This window comes from Centroberyx gerrardi, chromosome 16 (assembly GCF_048128805.1).
Source record: "Centroberyx gerrardi isolate f3 chromosome 16, fCenGer3.hap1.cur.20231027, whole genome shotgun sequence".
NCBI classification, from domain to species: Eukaryota; Metazoa; Chordata; class Actinopteri; order Beryciformes; family Berycidae; genus Centroberyx; species Centroberyx gerrardi.
Genome location: NC_136012.1, coordinates 25064737 through 25084701, shown reverse-complemented (window position 1 = coordinate 25084701; position 19965 = coordinate 25064737). Strand labels below are relative to the sequence as shown.

Below are 19965 nucleotides of genomic sequence, written 5' to 3'. Positions count from 1 at the left end.
ATTGTTTTATCTCTGTAATAACCTCAGTTGAATTGTTTTCCTATTTCTTGATTCTGTGCTGAAAGTCATTACAATGATGATTATCTCAGGCTGGCCTCAGTGTGTGACCTCTGACACCCATCTAATCCATCTTGGAGACACCACATCTTCAATCACAGCACATATAAGCTTCAGGTGGTGATTTGTTTCCAAAATATCTATTGTTTTGGAATATAGCTGTTATCCGTTCCAAAATGCAATGTCACTCCCTGAGGCTCATCGCTTAATATCTTGATTAAAAATTTAGTCTCTGCTATCACAACAAATCAAAAATTCTCCCAGAGGATTGAGAGAATTCCACTTGTTTCCAATGTAGTTTCATTTGTTTCAGAGATTTGTGATGTGTTGATGTGTAGAAACAAGGCAGAATGAGGCGGTTCCTACTAGTATCCCTACTAGTATCAAGAAAATGACACTTGATTTAAGAAAATGCTTGAAAGAAGTTGACTTGAAAGTGAAATGATCTAATCCCAACAGTAATTTGTTTCACTTGTTTTGAGAAAAACAAGAAAACTGAAAGATGTCAAGGACTCCAGTATCTTAACTATATTTTATCCTGTAAAAAATACCATGACATGTTTTAATTTACTGCATATACATTTTTCCGAAATGGATGTCTCAATGTGGCATAAAACCCCTGACATATTTATTATCGGATTTCTCCAATCTGAGGGAGGCTGTCTTGTGAAATGCAACATAATTTTTTCAGCTTTCAAGCGCTGTGCAGCTCAGCGGCCTTGAAACTGCCAAATGTGCTCCCTCATTGTCCGGGGGTCACTCAGCTGAATCATGCCGTTTGCTTGTCAGCTGGTTCTGTGTAAGCCTGGGGTTTCTGCGCAGGAAAGACTTGTCCGATCTGACAAGGAAAAAGAAAATCTCTATTTACAAAAGGGCCTCGGGCTCCACAGCAGTCATAGAAAGTCAACAAATTTTAAGAACTGACATGAGTGAGTAAAAAAAATGATATATTTTGTATTTATCATGATATAGTCATCATTTGATAAGAAAAAATGAGAAAATATCAAATGAAAACACCCACGTCTGAGCATAATGGTTACATAGGTGAAATAATCTCAACTCCATCAAAAGAAACTATATTTTCAAACTGAAATTGATTTCAAATTATACCAATCGTGATTATTGTGTCATAGTCACATCACACACAGTATTTAATTTCCTGTATTTGCTTGCCAGGTGAAGTTCAAAGCATTTAGTTGAACTAACCACTGGTTTATTGATGGAGTGCCACATTAAATCACTTAAATGAATTCACATATTCTAAAAATAAATGGACACACTAATCAACTACCAGTGTACGTGCCAGGTTTAATCTCATTTCTCACAGTTTATCGTCACCCACAGTACCAGAAATTGATCATGCGTCTAAATTATTTCTGCACTTACTGACTCATGAGCACGCTCACACATACGTGCGCACACACACTCACACACCCACACACACTCACACGCTCACACACCCACACACACAAACACAAACACAAAGAAAACTCTTGGAGTGTTAGCGATGCCATCCTGTGATTGCAAATTAGCGCTCACAGGCCTGCAGCTCCGGGTTCCATGATTGCCAATTATGTTTTACTCAGCCGCTATTCAGAGACGGAGTGAAGTGATATTGCATGAGTTATCACACATCCTCATTGTTCATTATTACCACATTACCATTCCGGGCGGTGAAATATTGATTTTTGCTTGTCATTGTGCAGAAAACATTCCTATAACACGCATGTCGCTTTCATGCATGTTATATTTCATGACACCGCTGCATGACATTAAAATGGATGAGCTTTGCTAATACGACATTTTGCTGTTTTGTTACGGATAACATAAAATGTGATTTGATGAAGGCTTAGATTTGATGAAAAATCCACCGTAATTTAACTTAAACACTGTTAAAATTCTACCTTGATGTGCCTTGCATATCTGGGCCCATTTTGTTGTTTGGTGGTGTATCAAAGAGCAAGGACTACTTTCTAGACTCACCATTTTGCACCGATATTCAATAATCACACAGGGAGAAATCCATCGTAGAAGAGGCAGAGAGACCAATTTCTCCACCCACAGAAGCCTCATTAGACCAGAATGCAACGCAGACACAAGACATGTTGAGTTTTGAGTAAGGGACACAGCCATGATAATAGAATCAGCCTACCATAATAACATATTAAGGCTGGCCAACAACATCGTCTCTGACCCCAACCACGTCCTGAACAGCGAATACAAACTGTTACCATCAAATCAGAGATATAGGGTTCCACGATTTAATAGGGTTAGACTGAAGCACTCTTTTGTACACCAGTCAATCCTAAAATTAAATATAGAGCTTAATCCCAGATCAAATGCATGTTGAAGGGCCTTGAATACTGTCTTTTGTGATTGTAATGATATGTTGAATGTATGTATCTTTGTGTCCTGTCTTAATTTTTGTCTTTTTTGTGATGTTGCAAATGGAGCTGCTGTGATGCAAGAAAAATTTCAGACTAGATCTGACAATAAAGTATTATCATCATCATCATCATCAATAGACATGTACAACCCACAGCTGAATGATCGTACTTTCAAGCTATTTCTAGTCCCATATGGCCTTTAACTGAAAGGAAACAAGTTCACGCCCCTTCTCTGGGGGTTGTCAAAAGGAATTCTGGGAAACGTAAGAAGTCACTAACTGAGTAGACGAGGCAGGTTGAGGGGAAGTGGGTTCACCAAAAAGGAAATTACAACACTTCATTACAAAATAACAGTGTCAGTCAGTTTTATGGTACCTAACTAGTTAAATGTTAAATAACCTGTGGCCCAGATTATGATGAGTATACAAGGATGGATTTTCCCTTTAATCTTATCTGTATCTTATCTGTCAATACATACAGACACAAACTTTAGCTTGTAGCTCTCCGCCAGCTGTAATTCCCTCTTCCTTAAAGCTACAATATGAAACTTTTCCTCCCCTTCAGCTGGTCAAATGGATGAGCTGTCTACCTTAGAACAGAGTCTAACCTGAGGCTGAGGTAACCGACATCCATGAAGCCTCCACAGGCGATGAAGAAGCAGCTCACCTCTGGCCACGCCCACAGAAAATGATAAACGCCCCAAAATGTCCCGAATGTGATTGAAATGCCAATTTTAGGGAAACGGGGAGACTTAGGCATGAACACACAGGATCACAAACGGACAGACTAATGAGGTATAATATATCCTATTTATTTATTGTTATGTCAAAAACATCGCATAGTGTAGCTTTAAAGACCCACCATGTGTATCTGAGACATCCACAGCTTTCTTCTTGCACCACACTGGAGCATCAGCCAACACTGAGAAGAGACACAAAATAGAGAAGACATGGAGTAGTCCAACTCAATTTTCAAAAGCAAACCCGATCTCCCCGAGCCAAACCAAAAATCACCAAATGTGCGTCATCATGCTGTTAATGACAAATTGGGGCTGATATTATTTTTGAATATTCACAAAAGCAGAAATAATCATGGCAGCTCATAGTGACCCAGCCTCCAGAAGCCTGTGCCTTGGACCAGTTGGTATTTAGTCGGCACAAAGAGAGAAAATTGCTGCAATTATCTGAATTCGGCAGATTGGTGAGTGTGGCGGGGAGCGGGTCTGCGCACTGAGAACGGTGTAAAAATGGAATAAACAGCGACATGCGGCTTTGGAGCTTTCCTGTGGGGAGGAATGAGCTTGTAACTCGGCTCCAGCTGACATTGGAATGGCAAGCAGATTGGAGAGGACTTGTCATTTTGCTGAGCGCTCTCTGAGACCTGGCAACGTTCTGTGTGTGTGTGTGTGTGTGTGTGTGTGTGTGTGTGTGTGCCTGATCTATTTGGTACAAAAATCTGCCTATACTACCATGGGAGTACACTGCATTTTAGGGTTTGATCTTACTTTTCACAAGATCTACAATATAAAATTCTAATAAAAATACATAATTAAGAAAATAATTTAAGTGGTAATCTGCAAGACTCTCCTTTTTTGATTTAGTCGCCATCTTTGCTGCTCAGCCTCATTGCTGTGGTGTTTCTGCACTGCGCTTCCCAGAGATCACCTGTCAATCAAACAGTGTGGGCGGAGCTTGGATTTTCTGTTGATGCAGTTTGAGTTTCTCTTTTCTTTGTCTGTTCAGCCATGGTGGCTATCGCTGCTCATGCTAACTACCCAGTTCTTCTTCTTCTGTTTATTCCAAACAAACTGATAACGTAAAACGCATCACTTCCTGTGCGGCGGAGGATTTTTCCCGGGAAAGAGCTACCAGACACCGGCTGTTTAGAACAGACAATGTAAAAGCTTTCATGAACTGGATATAGCTTGAATCACCATTGTGTTACATTAATCTGCAACAGACAGCAGCAAAACGGACATTTATTTATATGAAAATGGATTATTACTTTAAATAATTAACTAATTAACTGGAGTAAGAAGTGAAATTCAAGAACTGCTGGACAGTCCTGTCTTAACATGCTTATTTGGCAAGTAGCAGGCATTAGTAGATGAAGTATCATGTAAGGTCGATCAGTGTTTGTGATTACTCTGGAGGGCAGTTCAATATATGGATTTGTTTATCTCTTCTGTGCATCCACAGGGGGAAGACAGGCCGCCTCTCTGGACCGCAAGACCGACACAACAGGTTACAGATCAGAGGGAAGAGGAACAGGCTGAACTCCAACCTCCACTTTCTGGAAAGAACATGCAAACAAAGCTGAATAACACAAGCCCTCAATGTAATTTTGACTGTTTTGTAAGCTCTACAGGGAATCAGGCTTGATTTGTTATGGAATTGACAGCGGACAGCTGGTTAGTGTTGAGAAAGTGTTTTGTTTTCCCCAATCAGCAGGCTTCCTAGTGTTGTAATATTGTTATTTCCAACACTATTATTATCTTGATGGAGTAATTACTTTGCTCTTGGGAAATCCTAACAAAAAACACTATAATTTTCCTATAATATTCCAATAGTGGTTTATAATATGTTAGTGGTACTCGATAGCACATTGCACAGTACTTTTGGAGTAGATACTCAGAATAAAGTCACTGAGTAAAAAACTGTGTTACAGATGAACCCATGTGAAGCAAAAAAAAAAGGTTAACAATAAGAAAAGTATACTACGAAGTAAAGCATGAATAAACACAACAATTTATTCACTTAATATTACAGCAACTCAGTGATCTGTGATTCAAAACAAGAAAGAAAATGCCCATCCCCATTATTCAATAACTTTCTTCTGCTGTTAGCCATCCAACTAGCTAGTGAACTAGACAACCTAACACTGTAGCTAGATGGATTTAACTAAACTGCTATCAGGGATTGAGCATTTACTGTAATGTTAAAGTTGGTTTATCTTAAAGTTTTGATGCAGATGAAATTTAACATTGACCAGTTTTGACGCAGTGCTTACGAAAAGCCTACAAAATTTGTATTCTGCAATTGATGTGATTTAAAATATAGTGAAGTACATAGGTCAGTCAAAACATAAGTTAAAGTAAAATCAAAAAATAGCTACTCAAAGTAGAAGTTCACAAAAAGCTACTTAACTTAAGAGAAAATGTAATTCATTTTCCACCCTTGAGTTTCACAGACTGGAGGTCACAGTTTACCCATCTTTTTATTCACCATATTCATCACTGCCTGATAGTTGATTTGTAATTGTATGACAAGATAATGAAGATGACTTGCAATCATGTTGCCACTTTTTATCAACATGGACCCAACACTTAGGGTAATAACGCATCAATAAATGCATAACGCTCGATTACACCTCATCACAATATCCTAATGGCGGCAAGGGGATAAAACTCCAAGTCCCATAAGACTTTGCGCCGCTGATTCGTGTGTGCTCTGCATGCAGCGGAGAGAAATGTTTGGAGGCGGAGAGTCAGTCGGCTCAGTGTTGAGCTGTGTCGGGCAGCAGGAGGAGCCGACACCGAGAGAAAAGGCTGATTCAAAGAAGGAGATGGACGTTGTCTAAATGCACAAATTTCGGCTTTGAATTGTGCTAGACGCAATGGTCGAATGGTTTATTTGAAGCATACGGTTTTAATTTGGGGAGAAGGCGTGCTGACTACGGACACAGCAACCCAAAAAAATCAGGAGGAATCGGCAAGAGGTGAGAGGAAAGCCGTTTCGGGCTGTGAGAGATTTGAAACTGTATCGAAAATAAGAGGAAACGCTCCACAATTGGCTTAATTGAAGTTTATGGAATAGTTGCACGGACTGGAATAACGCGACAGGCCACATTCAATGTATAGCTTTGGGTTTTTTTATGTGCATGCCATTACCAGCTAGTATTGAGGGGGGTTTAAAAGCCCCAAAGGTGTAAATTGTATCCCATCTGAAATGGGTGAGGTTTTTTTTTTGGCCATACAAAAGAGCCGTACTGCCTCAGTCATTGGAGTGAATCGTGTCGTTTGCTCTGCTTTATACTGATCGCCTGGCTCATTTGTCGCCTACAGCCTCAAATTAAACCTGACCCTTAATATTTGGCATTTATTTTCAACGCTTTGTGTTGAAGGCAGAGGTTGGAGGCTGGTGAGCGCCTGAGCAAAACAGAGAAAGGTGAAAATGTATTGCAGCCCGTGTAAAACCTTGTTATTTGGCAGCGTTACAAAGTAACCACCAAGACGGTGGGTTTTCTTGGCTGGAGAGGCAGGGGAAAATTGCATTTGCTCCAATATTGCCTGTTGTGGTAGAGAAACATGACTGAGCAGTGATGTTGTGGTAAATAAAAAGGTGGGTAAAGTATTACCACCAGTCTGTCACAGCCAAAAGGCATCAGAAATCAACTATAGCTTCAGAAAAGCATTATTCCATGCCATTTCCCCCTTAAAAATCCTATCCCCATGTAACTTAACACCAGTTTAATACCACTTACTATCATGTGTACTATGGATTTAGCTCCTAAAGATTTCTGTCAGCCTAGAAAGGTGGGTGAACTGGTTTTAGGTGGGGTTACCCTCCTCTACATGCCTGTAAACGACCCTGTAAGTGGAGGAAGGGGTCCTCTCATTTGGACTTTTCCCCTCAGTTCAGGACGGATGTGGACTGTTTGCGATTTAAAGCCATATAGGAAGGAAGGGGGGATCAGTGGGTTGACTAGAGAAACTGGACGAACCCCTGCCAAGAATTTAGTTCCAGGCAGGGATGTAGAAGTGGAGGGTAAACCCACCTCAACCCACCTCAACCTTTTTATTTGCAGAGTATAGTTTACCCATCTTTCTGGGCTGGCATAAATCTTCTTGATATGGAATTCAGAGTATGCATCATACTAAGTAGTGTCGAACAGATGCAATTTATGCTTTTCTGAAAATATAATAGATTTTTGTTTATGTTGGTGGTTGTTTGGCTTATGATGATCACCTCCAGGCCATCGTTTACCCACCCTTTTTATTACATCTCTGGTTCCAGGACATAAAACACTATGTCTCACCAAGCACTGTCATTCAGTATTTAAGATGGCTAATGGTGCATTAGCACAGAGGATAATGTTGTATTTGATTTTTGTCCTAATCTAGCCTTCATTTGTTTCTCTATTTTCCAGGGAAAGAGCCAGGCTCGCAGTGTTATTGGAGAAATTGACTCTGCACTGGCAGTCTCTTCCGTGTTAATGTAATGGAAACGCGCTTCGGTCACCCCCGTTAGCGTCTGAAATGCATCAGCGGAAATATATCAGCAACTCCCACGGCTAATTGTATCAAGCAGTGGTTTAAGTTTGCCAGTGGATGCACTCAAGAGCCGGGTGCCCTGCCATGCCCAACGCCATGCTAAAGCAACACAGTCATAATAACAAGGAGCACTCAGTTCAACCAATGAGAAAGCCGTGGAAAAAGTTGGTGGAAAATCTATGGTTTAAGCCTCAATTTTGATTTCCTTTTTTTATTTTGACCTAGATATTCTGCAACGCACCATAGCTCAGCTGCTTTGCTTGCCATTTCTGCAGCTCTCCCCCTCTCTCTCTCTACTTCCATAGAAGACCCAAGTTGCACTCTGGCTTCTTAACATAAATACCAAGGACAGCTAAACTGCAATCTGCTTTCTGAGAAGCACGTTTGGAGCCAACATAATGGATGTTCGAATTTACAGCCGGCCTTTGTTGGAGTTGAAAATGCGAGGGGCAGAATGAGGGGACCCCTATGAGGAGGAATAGCTGGAACAGCAGCACTAGATCAAAATGGCCCAAACCAGTTTGCTGCAGGGGAAGCGCTTTTACTGCAGGGAGTGGGTCTTCCACAAGATCCAGCATTGCCTCCAGGAGAAAACCAACGGCCTGAGCGGAGTGACCAGCACTCCCAGCAAGCAGACCCCTTCGGTGCCCGGCGGGGGGACGTCCAACCCCGGCGGCTCGACAGCGGGGTCCGCGAAGGCCGGTACCGCCTGGGGGGTGTTGCTGGTGGGGGGTCCGGGCAGCGGGAAGACCGCCCTGTGCACGGAGCTGCTCTGGCCCACCTCGGCCCAAGGTACCCACCGGGGGCTGCACCAGCAGAGCCTGGCCTTCCACTTCTGCCGGGCCGATGACTCGGACACGCTGTGCATCGGCGGGTTCATCCGTGGCCTGGTGGCTCAGATCTGCCGCAGCGGGCTGGTGCCGGGATACGAGGAGAAGGTGCGCGACCCCGCGGTGCAGAGCACTTTGCAGCCCGGCGAGTGCGAGAGGAACCCCACAGAGGCTTTCAAGAGGTAAGGAAAGGAGAGAAAAAAAACATGCCTCCTCCCTCTCCGTGACTCTTATTTCTTTACCTAGCACTGGCATGTCAGTTCATGATCATTCTACAGCCAGGATGGGCAACCATGTGCCATAGAGGATACCAGGATTATGCAGATTTCATTCCAGCCAAAGACTCTAGGTGATTTCACTGACTAGCCCACCTTCATCCAGGGAGGTGAAATCACCTGCTGTAGTTGTTTGGTTGGAATGAAAACCTGCAGACTCTCAGCCATCCATGCCTTTTCTAGAGGAATATTTATTACATCTATCATCAGGACATGGTGATTTTGACCCTTCAGCTCCTTTCTGGTGGTTGCTTGCAATGTTGGTAATCTAGGAATTTAGGTTTGCCTAGAATGTAAAATGTAAATGCAAGGCCAACCCCCCCCCCTCCCCTCCCCTCCCCTCCCCTCTCCACCCCCTGACCCTGATGCACCCCCTCCCCCTTTTTACTGCTCACACACACATCACTTAGCTCCGCCTCAGCAGCCTCTCGACTTATTTGATGTCATGGTTTTGTTGGTTTTCCCCCCCGGTGTGGCATGCTGTGTGGGACCGTCCCTGCCAGGCTCCTGCTTTAAGAAAGGTCAGATATTTTTAAATTGCACCCGAGCTCAGGTGGCCGGAGACTCGTGAGGAAAGAGCTTTGAACTGCGACTGACTCACTGACTCACTGACTCACTGACTGACTGACTGACTGACTGACTTACCGGCTGACCCGAGTGACTGCGCTGCAGAAAGATGAAGTGCACATGTGAAACTGAAGTACAGTACGGCTGTGGACTTACAGCGTCCTGCCTGGGCATGTAACACGATCAAGACGGACTGTTATTGTAGGCAGAGGCTTTAAAAGGAGGTGTGTGTGTGTGTGTGGGTGCATGTGCGTGTGTGTATGTGGGTTACTTGCACGACTTGTCTACACAGTATAGGTCAGGCAGTCTATGCAACACTGGCTGGAATGCAGCGCTGAACACACACGCCTCTTGTCTGGCCATCTGGTGACGCTTATTGCACCATCTCAACATCACACAGAGGGAGGAAAAAAGTAGGTCAAACGTTCAGCAAGGTAAATCATTTTTTAAACGGTCAACAGAGTCAATGATTCCACCCACGCTTTTTTTTTTTTTGTGTTCTTTTACTACACGCTCTTTCCCAAGGAAGCGAGCGCCGCACTCATCATCTGCTCATAATAACGCGGCCACTACCGGCGATGACTTTGACTTCGGTTTGACCCCGCAGATGAAAGCCAGGTTATCGAAGGGGACGTAAACGGGAGATTGAATCCAGCGGGGACGGACTGCTCGGGCTCGGGCTCGGCTCTGCTCTGTGTCAGACTGGATGTTGAGGACGGTCACGTTTTCTCAGCCCCGCCTTGTGAAGCAAAATGTTCTCTACAACATCCCCCCCGCCTCCCCCCGGCCCCGATTCTGCGTACAACAAAGACAGGAGGCTTATCATCGCAGTCTGTTTTGTTTGTGGGGTAAATAAGCACTTCTTGGGTTGAATGTCTTATCGCCATCTCAGGTGTAAAAGCGTCCCAGGCACCGTGGTACACAAATAATCTCGCGGCTCCCCTGGTGTTCTAGATGCTATCTGGTTTCAGGAAGCAGGAATGCAAAAGGAACTGTGGCCAAGATTTTCGGGCTCTATCTGGCAGTGGCATTTAAAAAAAAAACAACAAAAAAAAAACACAGCAAGAAAATGGAAGGATGTAAAAGTTTATTATTATTCCAAAATTATGATCCCTCTAATTTACATCGGGGATAAAACAATTCACAGAGGGGCGCATAACTCATTTTGAGTGAACATATTCACAGACCTGTACTTTACTCAATAAAAATTATATGATGTTCATGGAGTTGAGGCTCTTGTTAAACATGACTTTTTGGGGAGCTTTTGACCGCCCCCCCCCCCGCCCCCCCCAGCTGTGATTTTAAACGTTAGCCAGTGAGTGAATGCAAGAGGCCCTGCCAAATTCTTTAGCCTAGTCAAAGACAAACAAGTCTGTTTGTTGATAGTAATCACCACTCGTGTGTTAATGCATTAAAACTGGTTCAGACGTGGGTTTACGTCCCGTCTGTGCAACATGATCATTTGCTTTCCCGTCTGTGAAGAACAAGCCTGGCTTTTGACATGAGATTTCTATATAAAAGCCACTTATATTTTCTTCTTGTGCCTACACATTTTTCTCTTCTCTCCGTTATATCAGTGTTTTTATCACCTCACTTATGTGTTTTATCACCGTGCAAATAAATAAGCCAAAATAGCCAAAAGCAAACTGTCATGATACCACAGTTTTTTACTTTTGTTATTATGGTTTTAGAATTTGCAGTTGGAATGCATCTTTTTCACATTACTAATATAACAAAAGTAATGTGATGCTGTTGCAGGGCAGATGCTTGCCAGCACAGGGTTTGCAGCCAGGTCCTCCGGTTGAACGGAAGTCTCTCAACTTGCTTTGCCGTCCTGCCGCCCGAATTCTTCTCCCACGAGCCGGTGTCTTGTTCGGACCGTAAATCTGACGCGTTATGATATTTTCATTGCTGCGATGCTTCAAAATCTCAGCTGTCGCCGTTATCTGAAGGGTTTTGGTTTTGTGACACTCTGGTTGTGTTGTAGGTTTTATTATTTTGTTAGGTTTTTATGTTCTGCAAATTCTGTCAGGGACCTGTTGATATTGTAAGTTTCGTTTCCAGATGAAGTCAAACCACATTCCTCTTTTTTTTTTTTTTTCCCCCTCGTGCATTACGCTCTGTCTTTTCTGTATCAAAGGCCATCGCCGTGTTTTGACTGCAGTCCTCCAGTTTGAATGAATTTGGCTTTGTTTCAAACAGCCAGACAGCTCCCTCCCTCCAAACATGCCTCACTTTCTCCCTTCAGGACAAAAGAGCACGCATCAAATAGGTGGAATTAACACAGTCATGCGGGTCAAGCTAAAGGCAATGGCTTTTTTGCTGATAGGGCAAGCTGCTTTTTAGTCTAGGTGTGACTTTTTGGGGATCTGTTGTGGGGCTGTTCTCTACTGTGCATGCATTAGTTTGAATTGCAGCTGGACAAGTTTCTGTTTCTTAGTAAAGGGCACGCATTTCAGAAATGATGAATGACCATGGCTTGAATTGGTGAACAAGACTTGAAGTTCTTGGCAGAGTTTTATTCCCTCAGCTTGTCCACCAGAGAAACTGATGTTGCAGCTTGGTTATTTTCTACAAGACAGCAGAGAAACTTAGGCAACTATATCAAATATAACTTTTTACAAAATTGCCCTGATATTTTCTTCTAAATCAATGTTGATAATTTGAGTAGTGACATTAATCAAAAGAAAAGCATGATTAGATCTAGTACAATGGCCTCCGGTGAGCATGAAGGTTGTTTGGCTTTTCAAAGCTGTCATTGTGCAAGGCTGAACGCCAATTATTCTCTCCTGGTAATCTAGGAAATTGTAAGTTGCAAACCCAGAGATAAAGACAAATATGAAGACGTTTGTAAAGCTGGCTTGACATCTTATACTTACGGTGCTCTAATAGTTACCTAAAAGTGAGAAACTGCACACCAGCCGCAAATAATCATTTTAATTGTGAAGCACAGACAAACAAAACCTGTCTATCATCTTTCTCTTTGAGTACGTTTCAATCTCAAATAAAACGAACCTAATAAATAAACCGCTCTTTCAGCTCTGTTAGCAAGAAAAGGGGGAGACGGGGGAGCTGTGTGTGTGTGTGTGGGTTTTTTGTTTTGACTTTTTGACTGTTGCACATTGGGCGGCCCTGCTTATTGGGGTTAAGGGACGCTAAGAGAAAATGAAAGCGCTCGGTGCCTTTCATGTGGTGCACGGCTGTGGAAAACTCGCTGCAGATTAGGGCCACGTTTCAGAAACAAAAAAAAGCATCCCAGTGTGACGCATCAACTCCAGTTGAGCAGATGAGGAGAAACAGCAGCACGGTCGGGGCTGCAACGATGACTCAGCAATCTGAAGCCAGCCCCCCCTCTCTCCGCTATGGTTGGTGTATGTGCCGACTTGCGTGTGTGTGTGTGTGTGTGTGTGTGGCCGCGTAACTCGTTCATATTGTTGCAATAACACTAAAAACAAAGCTTGTGCATGTCAGTGGTGCTTCTGCATGTTAGGAGGGCTAATTCACGAGGGGGAAACGAGACCTGAAAGCTGTAGCTGAGGGTCGATCGGGGTTCACTTGAGTTTGGTCATCTTTCCCGTGCCGGACGGTTCACATCGCTGCCTTTTGCAACACTGGGAATCTGGTGAATCGGGGTGGGGGGTAAAGAGGGAGGCGTGTATAGCATGCTTTGGCTGGCATGGGACGCCTGTGTGTTTTTCTTATCCATGTTAAAGTCCAGGGAATCGTTGTGTATCTGCGTGTCTGTGTATGCACACGTGGGCAGATGTGTGTCCATGCATACATCTGTGTGTGAGAGCCGGATAGAGTAGAGCAGAGCAGAGCATGTCCCGGAGGCAAAACTGTGGCAGGGGTGTGGAGGGAGGGAGGGAGGAGAGGGGAGAGGGAGAGGGAGAGGGAGAGGGGGGGTGGAAAGGATGAAATTTCAGATTCCTCTGACAGTATTGGATAGCTGGCCAGGAATGCACACCTCGTCTGGGTTAGGGAAGAGCTTTGGGGATTTGGAATAGTTATCCGAGGTATGTGTGCTGGCCGAAAATGTCTCAGCGTGCAATGTATTTACACTTTTGTTTTTGTTAATCATTAATAAGCGGCGTTTATAGGGGGTAAACAAATTTGATTGGTGTGAAACGGAGTGATTTTTCATGTTTTTGATTGGACTTTTTGTTCTTTTTAAGTGATTTGATTTTCAACAATTTATTAACAAGGCTGAGAAGTTAACTGAGAATGCATTCTTATTTAACTAGGCAAGTTGAGAGAAAATGCAGCCTTATTAACAGCAACAGCCTTTGGGGGGGGAGGGGGGGGTAGATTTCAGATGAACAACACTCGGATATAACCCTCGTGTTTAGTCTCTATATAAACAATGTGATCACTGTATGAGACCAGTCACATGACACAGCATTTAGGATTAAAAAAACATCATGAGACTCATCTAGGTGGCACAAATCGCAGGCCATTAGCTGTAAACTTTTTATTAGTAAGGATAGACTGTGGAGAAATGTTTAAGTGTGCTTTAGGAGAGGCTGCATTTTGACTCTTCTCAAGTGTGTTTTTGTGTGTGTGTGTATATCGCCCAGCTTTGCCTCTCACTCCCTCTTCACTTCCTATTGACCAAGTTGACTTAAGAACGTTGTCTCTCAGACAGATGGAGGCATTTGTCTGCTTGGGATCCTGCACAGAATTGATTGTGCAAATCCATTAAGCCGTGATCAGATTCTCTTTTTTCAGTTTAGAGAATGGGAAACGAGCACTTTTTAATACTTAAAGGACCCCAGGGTGATTGTAGTTTTTTGTTTATTTTTTCTGTTTTTACATGCATACACCACGGTCAGTGATGTTTTAAAATCAGTTTTGCCAAACCTCTCAGGCTCGTTCGCTAAAAATTAATTCCACACAGTTTAGAAAACAGCTCCTGAGATGTCTTATTTGGTCGGTTTAACTTTTTGCAAGAAGTTACCCTTTCTGTAAGATGGCCGTTTTATATTAATGCACACATTCGCGAAAACCACTTGTGCTGAGATGAGACAGGACAAGGGTGTATTATTTCCGGTTTCTGCTTGTAAACAAGAAGAGGAAAGATACCAGGAGTGATTTCCGCTTTTTCCTCTCTAAAATAAACCATTCTGGAATGGTGGAATGACAAGATTTTTATATAAAAAATACATCCGTCTTTTCAGTCTAAATCACAAAGTGGGGCTGCAATATAGAAGAGTGTCCCATCCCAACTAACTAAGACCTCACACATTTGCCCAGTTTATTCTGTTGTTGCTTAAGTACACTTCTCCGCTGACTGGAAGTGCCAAATCAAAACTTATGGGCAGAATACAGACTCTAAAGTCTCCTAAACAGCAGAAAGCGAGCGCTCCATCCAGAGAAAACTGGACTCACTCTTTGGTTTCCTTTGGTAAAGCATCACAGACCGGCTGGGTTGGTAAACATGAGCATGCTGTGTGACGTTCACTGACGTCACTTTGCATGATTTCTTGAAGTTCCAATTTTTTTTTTTGCATTTTGCTGCCATTTGCAACCGCCAATGTATGAAGTTGTCATATATTGTCAACTATTGTGTTCTAACAACAAGAGCAAAGGTGCAACTATAAAATATAAAGACATTCACAAAGCATTTTAGGTTTTAAAGGGGATGTTTTCAGTCTTGGTGACTTTCGACAGACAACAACCAATATGACAAGCTTATATTCAATAAACAGGCAACATGTGGGGTACAAGGGGGATGCCAGGACTCAAGCAGGAAGAAAGTCAGCAGATAATCAGTAACTATTCCGACATAAAGCATCAAACGGACAGTAGCTAATCACACAAGTGATATCCAACAGAAACCGAATGCAACATGGAAATCTTAGTCAGTCACTTGTATGATTCACTGCTGTGAGATACTTGGTAACACATTGCCGGGGTATGTCATCGGTTGAAACTTTATTAGTTTCCTGATGTGCTGAAGAAAAAAAAAAGCCCACTATAAAGCAGTCATCGATTAAAATCACTCAACCAATCCATTACACTTACAAATTCAGGAGAGGTGCAAAAAAAAAAATGATATGATATGAAATGTGGGCAGAATAGCTTCATGCTAGGAGAGACCTTGATAAACTCTGCAGTTTATCAGAAAATGGCAGAAATGGTTTTCTGCTCAGGGGCTTTTTGTGCAGAAGAGATGTGGCTGTTTGAGCTTCATAGGGATTTTTATTTTCATTTGAATGTTTTGTTTATTGGAATGCCTCAGTCTGATGTTGCTCTGATGCTAATTCTCCACTCGAATGTTCATTTCTGTTTTTTTTGGAAACGAACCAATTTGCCGGTCTACGGTTGCTGTCCCTAAAGGGTTATCTGTCTAATGAAAGGCTCTCAGCCCAAGTCAATGTAAATATGTCTGTCGGGGGCTTACATAAATACAGTTTTGCTTCTGTATGAGTAACCCTTCTTCATCCACTCCTTGATTTGCAGAAAGCATCACGGCAAAACAAGCCTGATTCAGCGCGTACCCACATTGCACATTCTGTAATGTAGCTGCAAAATTGGAGTTTGAGTCCGATCCAGTCAGAGAGGACTAGAGTGAGGTGAGAGCAGATTGAGGAGGAAATGAGACCATATGGCTGATGTAAGAGCGAGAACACAGTTAAAGTGCCTGAGCCGCCGCCGTTCTGCCGGCTGATTTGTTCAGAGCGTTTGCTCTCAGCGCAAGTCCCTCGTATTGTCTTCATCAGCTTGATTGCTTTGAACAAGATGATTGGAATGGTGTTATGCATAATGTGAGAATTGCATAGGAAAGTACATGGAACGAATCGGCAAGATGGTTGTCTCTGTCTCGCTCTGGATGAGTCCTCGCATGAGTCAGCTGTTGTCGTTCAGCTCTGTGGCGCTAAGCTCTTCCGACTATGCAAAGACGCTGAGCGGGCTTCCTCCAAATTGACTCTTTGCTAAATGATTCTTCTAATGAAGAGTCTCCTCTGGTTTTCCACTGATCATGGTGGAATGTTTTGTCAGTATCACTTTGTGTGGTGATCTGTCCGGAGTTAAAGGGTAACTTCGGTATTTTTCAACCTGGACCCTATTTTCCCGTCTTTTTGTGTCTAAGTGACTAAAGGGGACAACAATTTTTGAAACTGGTCCAGTATTGAGCGAGATCGCTTCAGCTGGCAGCCGCGAAACGAGCTGCAATGTAATCTGACGGGGCAAATCATACCGTCAATGTACGTCCACTAAAAGTTCTTGTTTTTGCCACTGACAGGCTCAGATTGTTATTATAAGTGTCTGACAACATTATGGAAAGGACCCTACAGAGAAATGAAACGTTTTTCCTTTACCTTTGGCTTGATCCGGTCTGTGTGTAACCAAGTCTCGCTCAAGTCTCGCGAGAGTTGAGTTGTTGCAGGAACAGACTGGATCAAGCGAAAGGTAAAGAAAAACGTTTCATTTCTCTGTAGGGTCCTTTCCATAATGTTGTCAGTCACCTACTTGCCCCTTTTTCCATTAATAGATCGGTGTCAAGGCCGGACATGTATAGTTTACCTCAGCCGCTGTCTTCTTGTGCTTTTGCTGCATAATGGTCAGTGTTTATGTGTGTGTGTGTGTGGTGGTGGGGGGGTGGATAAGGGTAGGTAGGGTGGATTTCGGCTCTGCGCCCACTCCATAAAATGAGTTGTGTAAATTTGTAAGGCGCTGGCCCGGTGCCCAGCGCTGCCCTGTTGGCCCAGACATCTTCACTGAACGTCACAGCGAAAGCTTCACTTTGCACATTGTGGTGGGAGAGACGGCGGCCGCAGCGGCGAACACGACAGATGGTGAGAGCATTAGACGCGTTTCACGTTCCCCCCCCCTTTTTCTTGTCTTAAATGGCAATTGGCGTCAACTCCGGCATATGTCGAGGACTTGAGCGAGAACCAAAATAGTCGGTGCTAAGGTCCAAGACCACAGTGTGTGGCTAAATTACTTTTAATTTATTGGCTCAGGTATGCTGAAAGTTAGTCTGGCAAACAAAAGGAGATTTACTGCTCTCATTTTCTCTCCCTTTGCCTCATCCTATAGAGTTTTTTTTGACTGCAGTCTTTGCCTTTTGACTCTTGACAATCCAAAAGTAGCTGAATTGTGAGAGAAGAATGGCTCTTTGTTTTGTGCACTTGCTGTCACTGTGGATTTGATTGTCTCAGCAGGCAACATGGCCCCAGACACAACCATACACACATGCACACTCTCTCTCTCTCACATACACACACACACACACACACACACACACAGATTCACACACACACACACCCCTGTGGATGGACATTCCTCTTGGCTGGTCTCCCAGACGGCGCTGCAGATTCTGTGTGGGCTGCGGCCATCACAAAGAGCGATTGGCCGTGTTCCTCAAAGACCGCGCGACATGACGGAGCGTGCAGGTTGACAAGCGTCCGCGTCGCCTTTCTTTACCTTTCTCTTCCTGGTGAGAGACGTTGGATAAAAAGTTTCAGTTTGCACAGGTTTCACAAAAACTCTTGAATGACTCCTGGCACATTTTGAGAGAATGGCACAATGATCTATATTGCATCATTTAAATGTCTTGCAATTTGTACAAAGCAAATGGTGTATTATTGTCTGATATAGCATTAATGATTGGAATGATTTTTGTTGGCAAGACCATTCCAATTTATTATGCATGGGGGAAATTCATTTTAAACAAGGGCCACTTCTAGTGTGTTCTAGTGCAGTGATTCTCAACCTTTTTCATATCAAGAACCCCTAATTTAGTCCACATTTGGGCCACGGACCCCCACTTGATTAGATTTGTTCTCTCTGACCCAAATCTGATCTATTTTTATTGTTCGATATGATTTTATCCAGAATCCCATGACTATCTGTATGGTAGGTAGAGAGATAACAGAGAAACTATGATCAAAACAATCATTCTTCTACATTCTCTAATTGTGTTAACTTCTTGTAAATGAAATAATGCTGAAGTTTAACAATTCATCAGTTTGCTGTGGACCCCCTGGAACCCCCTCAAGGACCCCCTGGTGGTCCCCGGGACCCCACGTTGAGAACCGCTGTTCTAGTGCACTGGACTTAAAAATAAAACACACAGACCTTCACCCTAGCTGTGCTTACTTCTTTGTGCTTAAGGGTAACTAACTTGGGGTAAAACTTAAGCATATAATTGTAGATGCTAAAAAAAGAACCAATTTTGGAGCCTCAGGGTCAGTGACGGGCTGCCGTTACCACAGTATTTTAGTTTTTTATGACAAAGCTTACCGTCAATGTCAATTTCTTTTAAAATGAGTGGTGGTCAATGTGTCCACATCTGCATTCAGACCTTGAAGCCCCACCTCCTCTGCCGCTGAGTCAAATTTTCAGATGTATTGATTTATTCAACCCCTTTTTTTACCTGTTTAATATTTAATTAACCTAGCCCCATTTTAAAAAACGCCACCAATATAGAATCAACAGGGGCGTGTTTGAGCTGGAAGTAATTGTATCTGTTCTGGGAAGTGACATTTGTCAAACAGACGTCTTATGGCTGGTTTCAAACTGTTGATGGCAGTCACAGAGGGACTGTCTCGCCAGCACAAACAAAACAAAAAGCGCAGTTGTAGGCTATCTTGCTTCAGTAAGCATTTATGCATGAAGTTACACATTAGCATCGGGGCAAATAGATTCCTCGCCTTTTCCTCTAGCTTGCAGTTCTGTGTTGTTTAAAGGTTAATGTAGCATTTACACCCTTAGATTTTTGCAGTCAGCTGAGTATTGATGTGATGCTTGATGCTGTATGCTATACTTCATGTTTGCTTTATCACTGAATGCCAAAGGGCTGTTTGTAAAGGGTGTTCAAACGCAGACGTCAATATTAATGATGCAGGGAGATTTCTTTAGATTCGCCTTTTGAAAAAACCCCAACATGTTTAGTTCTCACTGGTTGCAGAAAGCACTTTTCTCCGTCATGTCTAAGATATAATCTCAAGGCTGAACATTTAGCTCAGGGCACCGCTTTTTTGTGGAACAAAAAAAGCTCACTGAATTATAGATGACAATATCTGCACTGGATGTTTCTGTGCGCTCACATCATCTGCAGTGGGCCTGTTTAATGGATGCAATTTGGCCTGGATGGAGACATATTTAAACACCTACGCTGTCTCCCAATTGAGACTGATGAACTGAGATTGGTGCGCTTCAAGAAAATTGCCCTCTTCTTCCCCATGCCTTCGTGTCGTTCCAGTGGCACCGCTGTATCATACAACACAAACGTATGGGGAACAGATTTATTCTGGAGTAAAGCCTCTAACGTACTAAGAGGAGTAGCGATAGAAATTATATCTTTCTTTTATTGTAGACATTTTGTAGTTTTAGTTATACGATCATCCCTCGTAGTCAGAGCTGCTCTGGAGGCAGAAATAATCTCATTGGTTGAGTTTGAGTTGAGTTTGAGTTGAGTTGAGTTCTTTGGCTCCACCTCAATGGGCGGAGCCAAAGAACATTTCATGTTTAAGTTTGGCTCTGTTCCTCTCTGCATAAAAGGAAACTCATATTTTAAAACCAGTTGGCAATTGAAATAAGACCTTGACAAGGGCTTGGCCAGTATCAAA

At 43.0% G+C, this 19965-nt stretch overlaps 1 protein-coding gene across 1 annotated transcript in view; it reads left to right on the top strand.

Moving 5' to 3' along the window:
• Positions 1-5978: 5978 nt before the first annotated feature.
• ankrd50 (ankyrin repeat domain 50) overlaps positions 5979-19965 on the top strand; it is a 35021-nt gene continuing 21034 nt past the window's right edge. The window contains exons 1-2 of the mRNA XM_071920254.2: positions 5979-6161; positions 7593-8728. Of these exons, the coding sequence (XP_071776355.2) occupies positions 8223-8728 (506 nt within the window). The 5' untranslated portion in view covers positions 5979-6161; positions 7593-8222. The remainder of the gene's footprint in view (positions 6162-7592; positions 8729-19965) is intronic.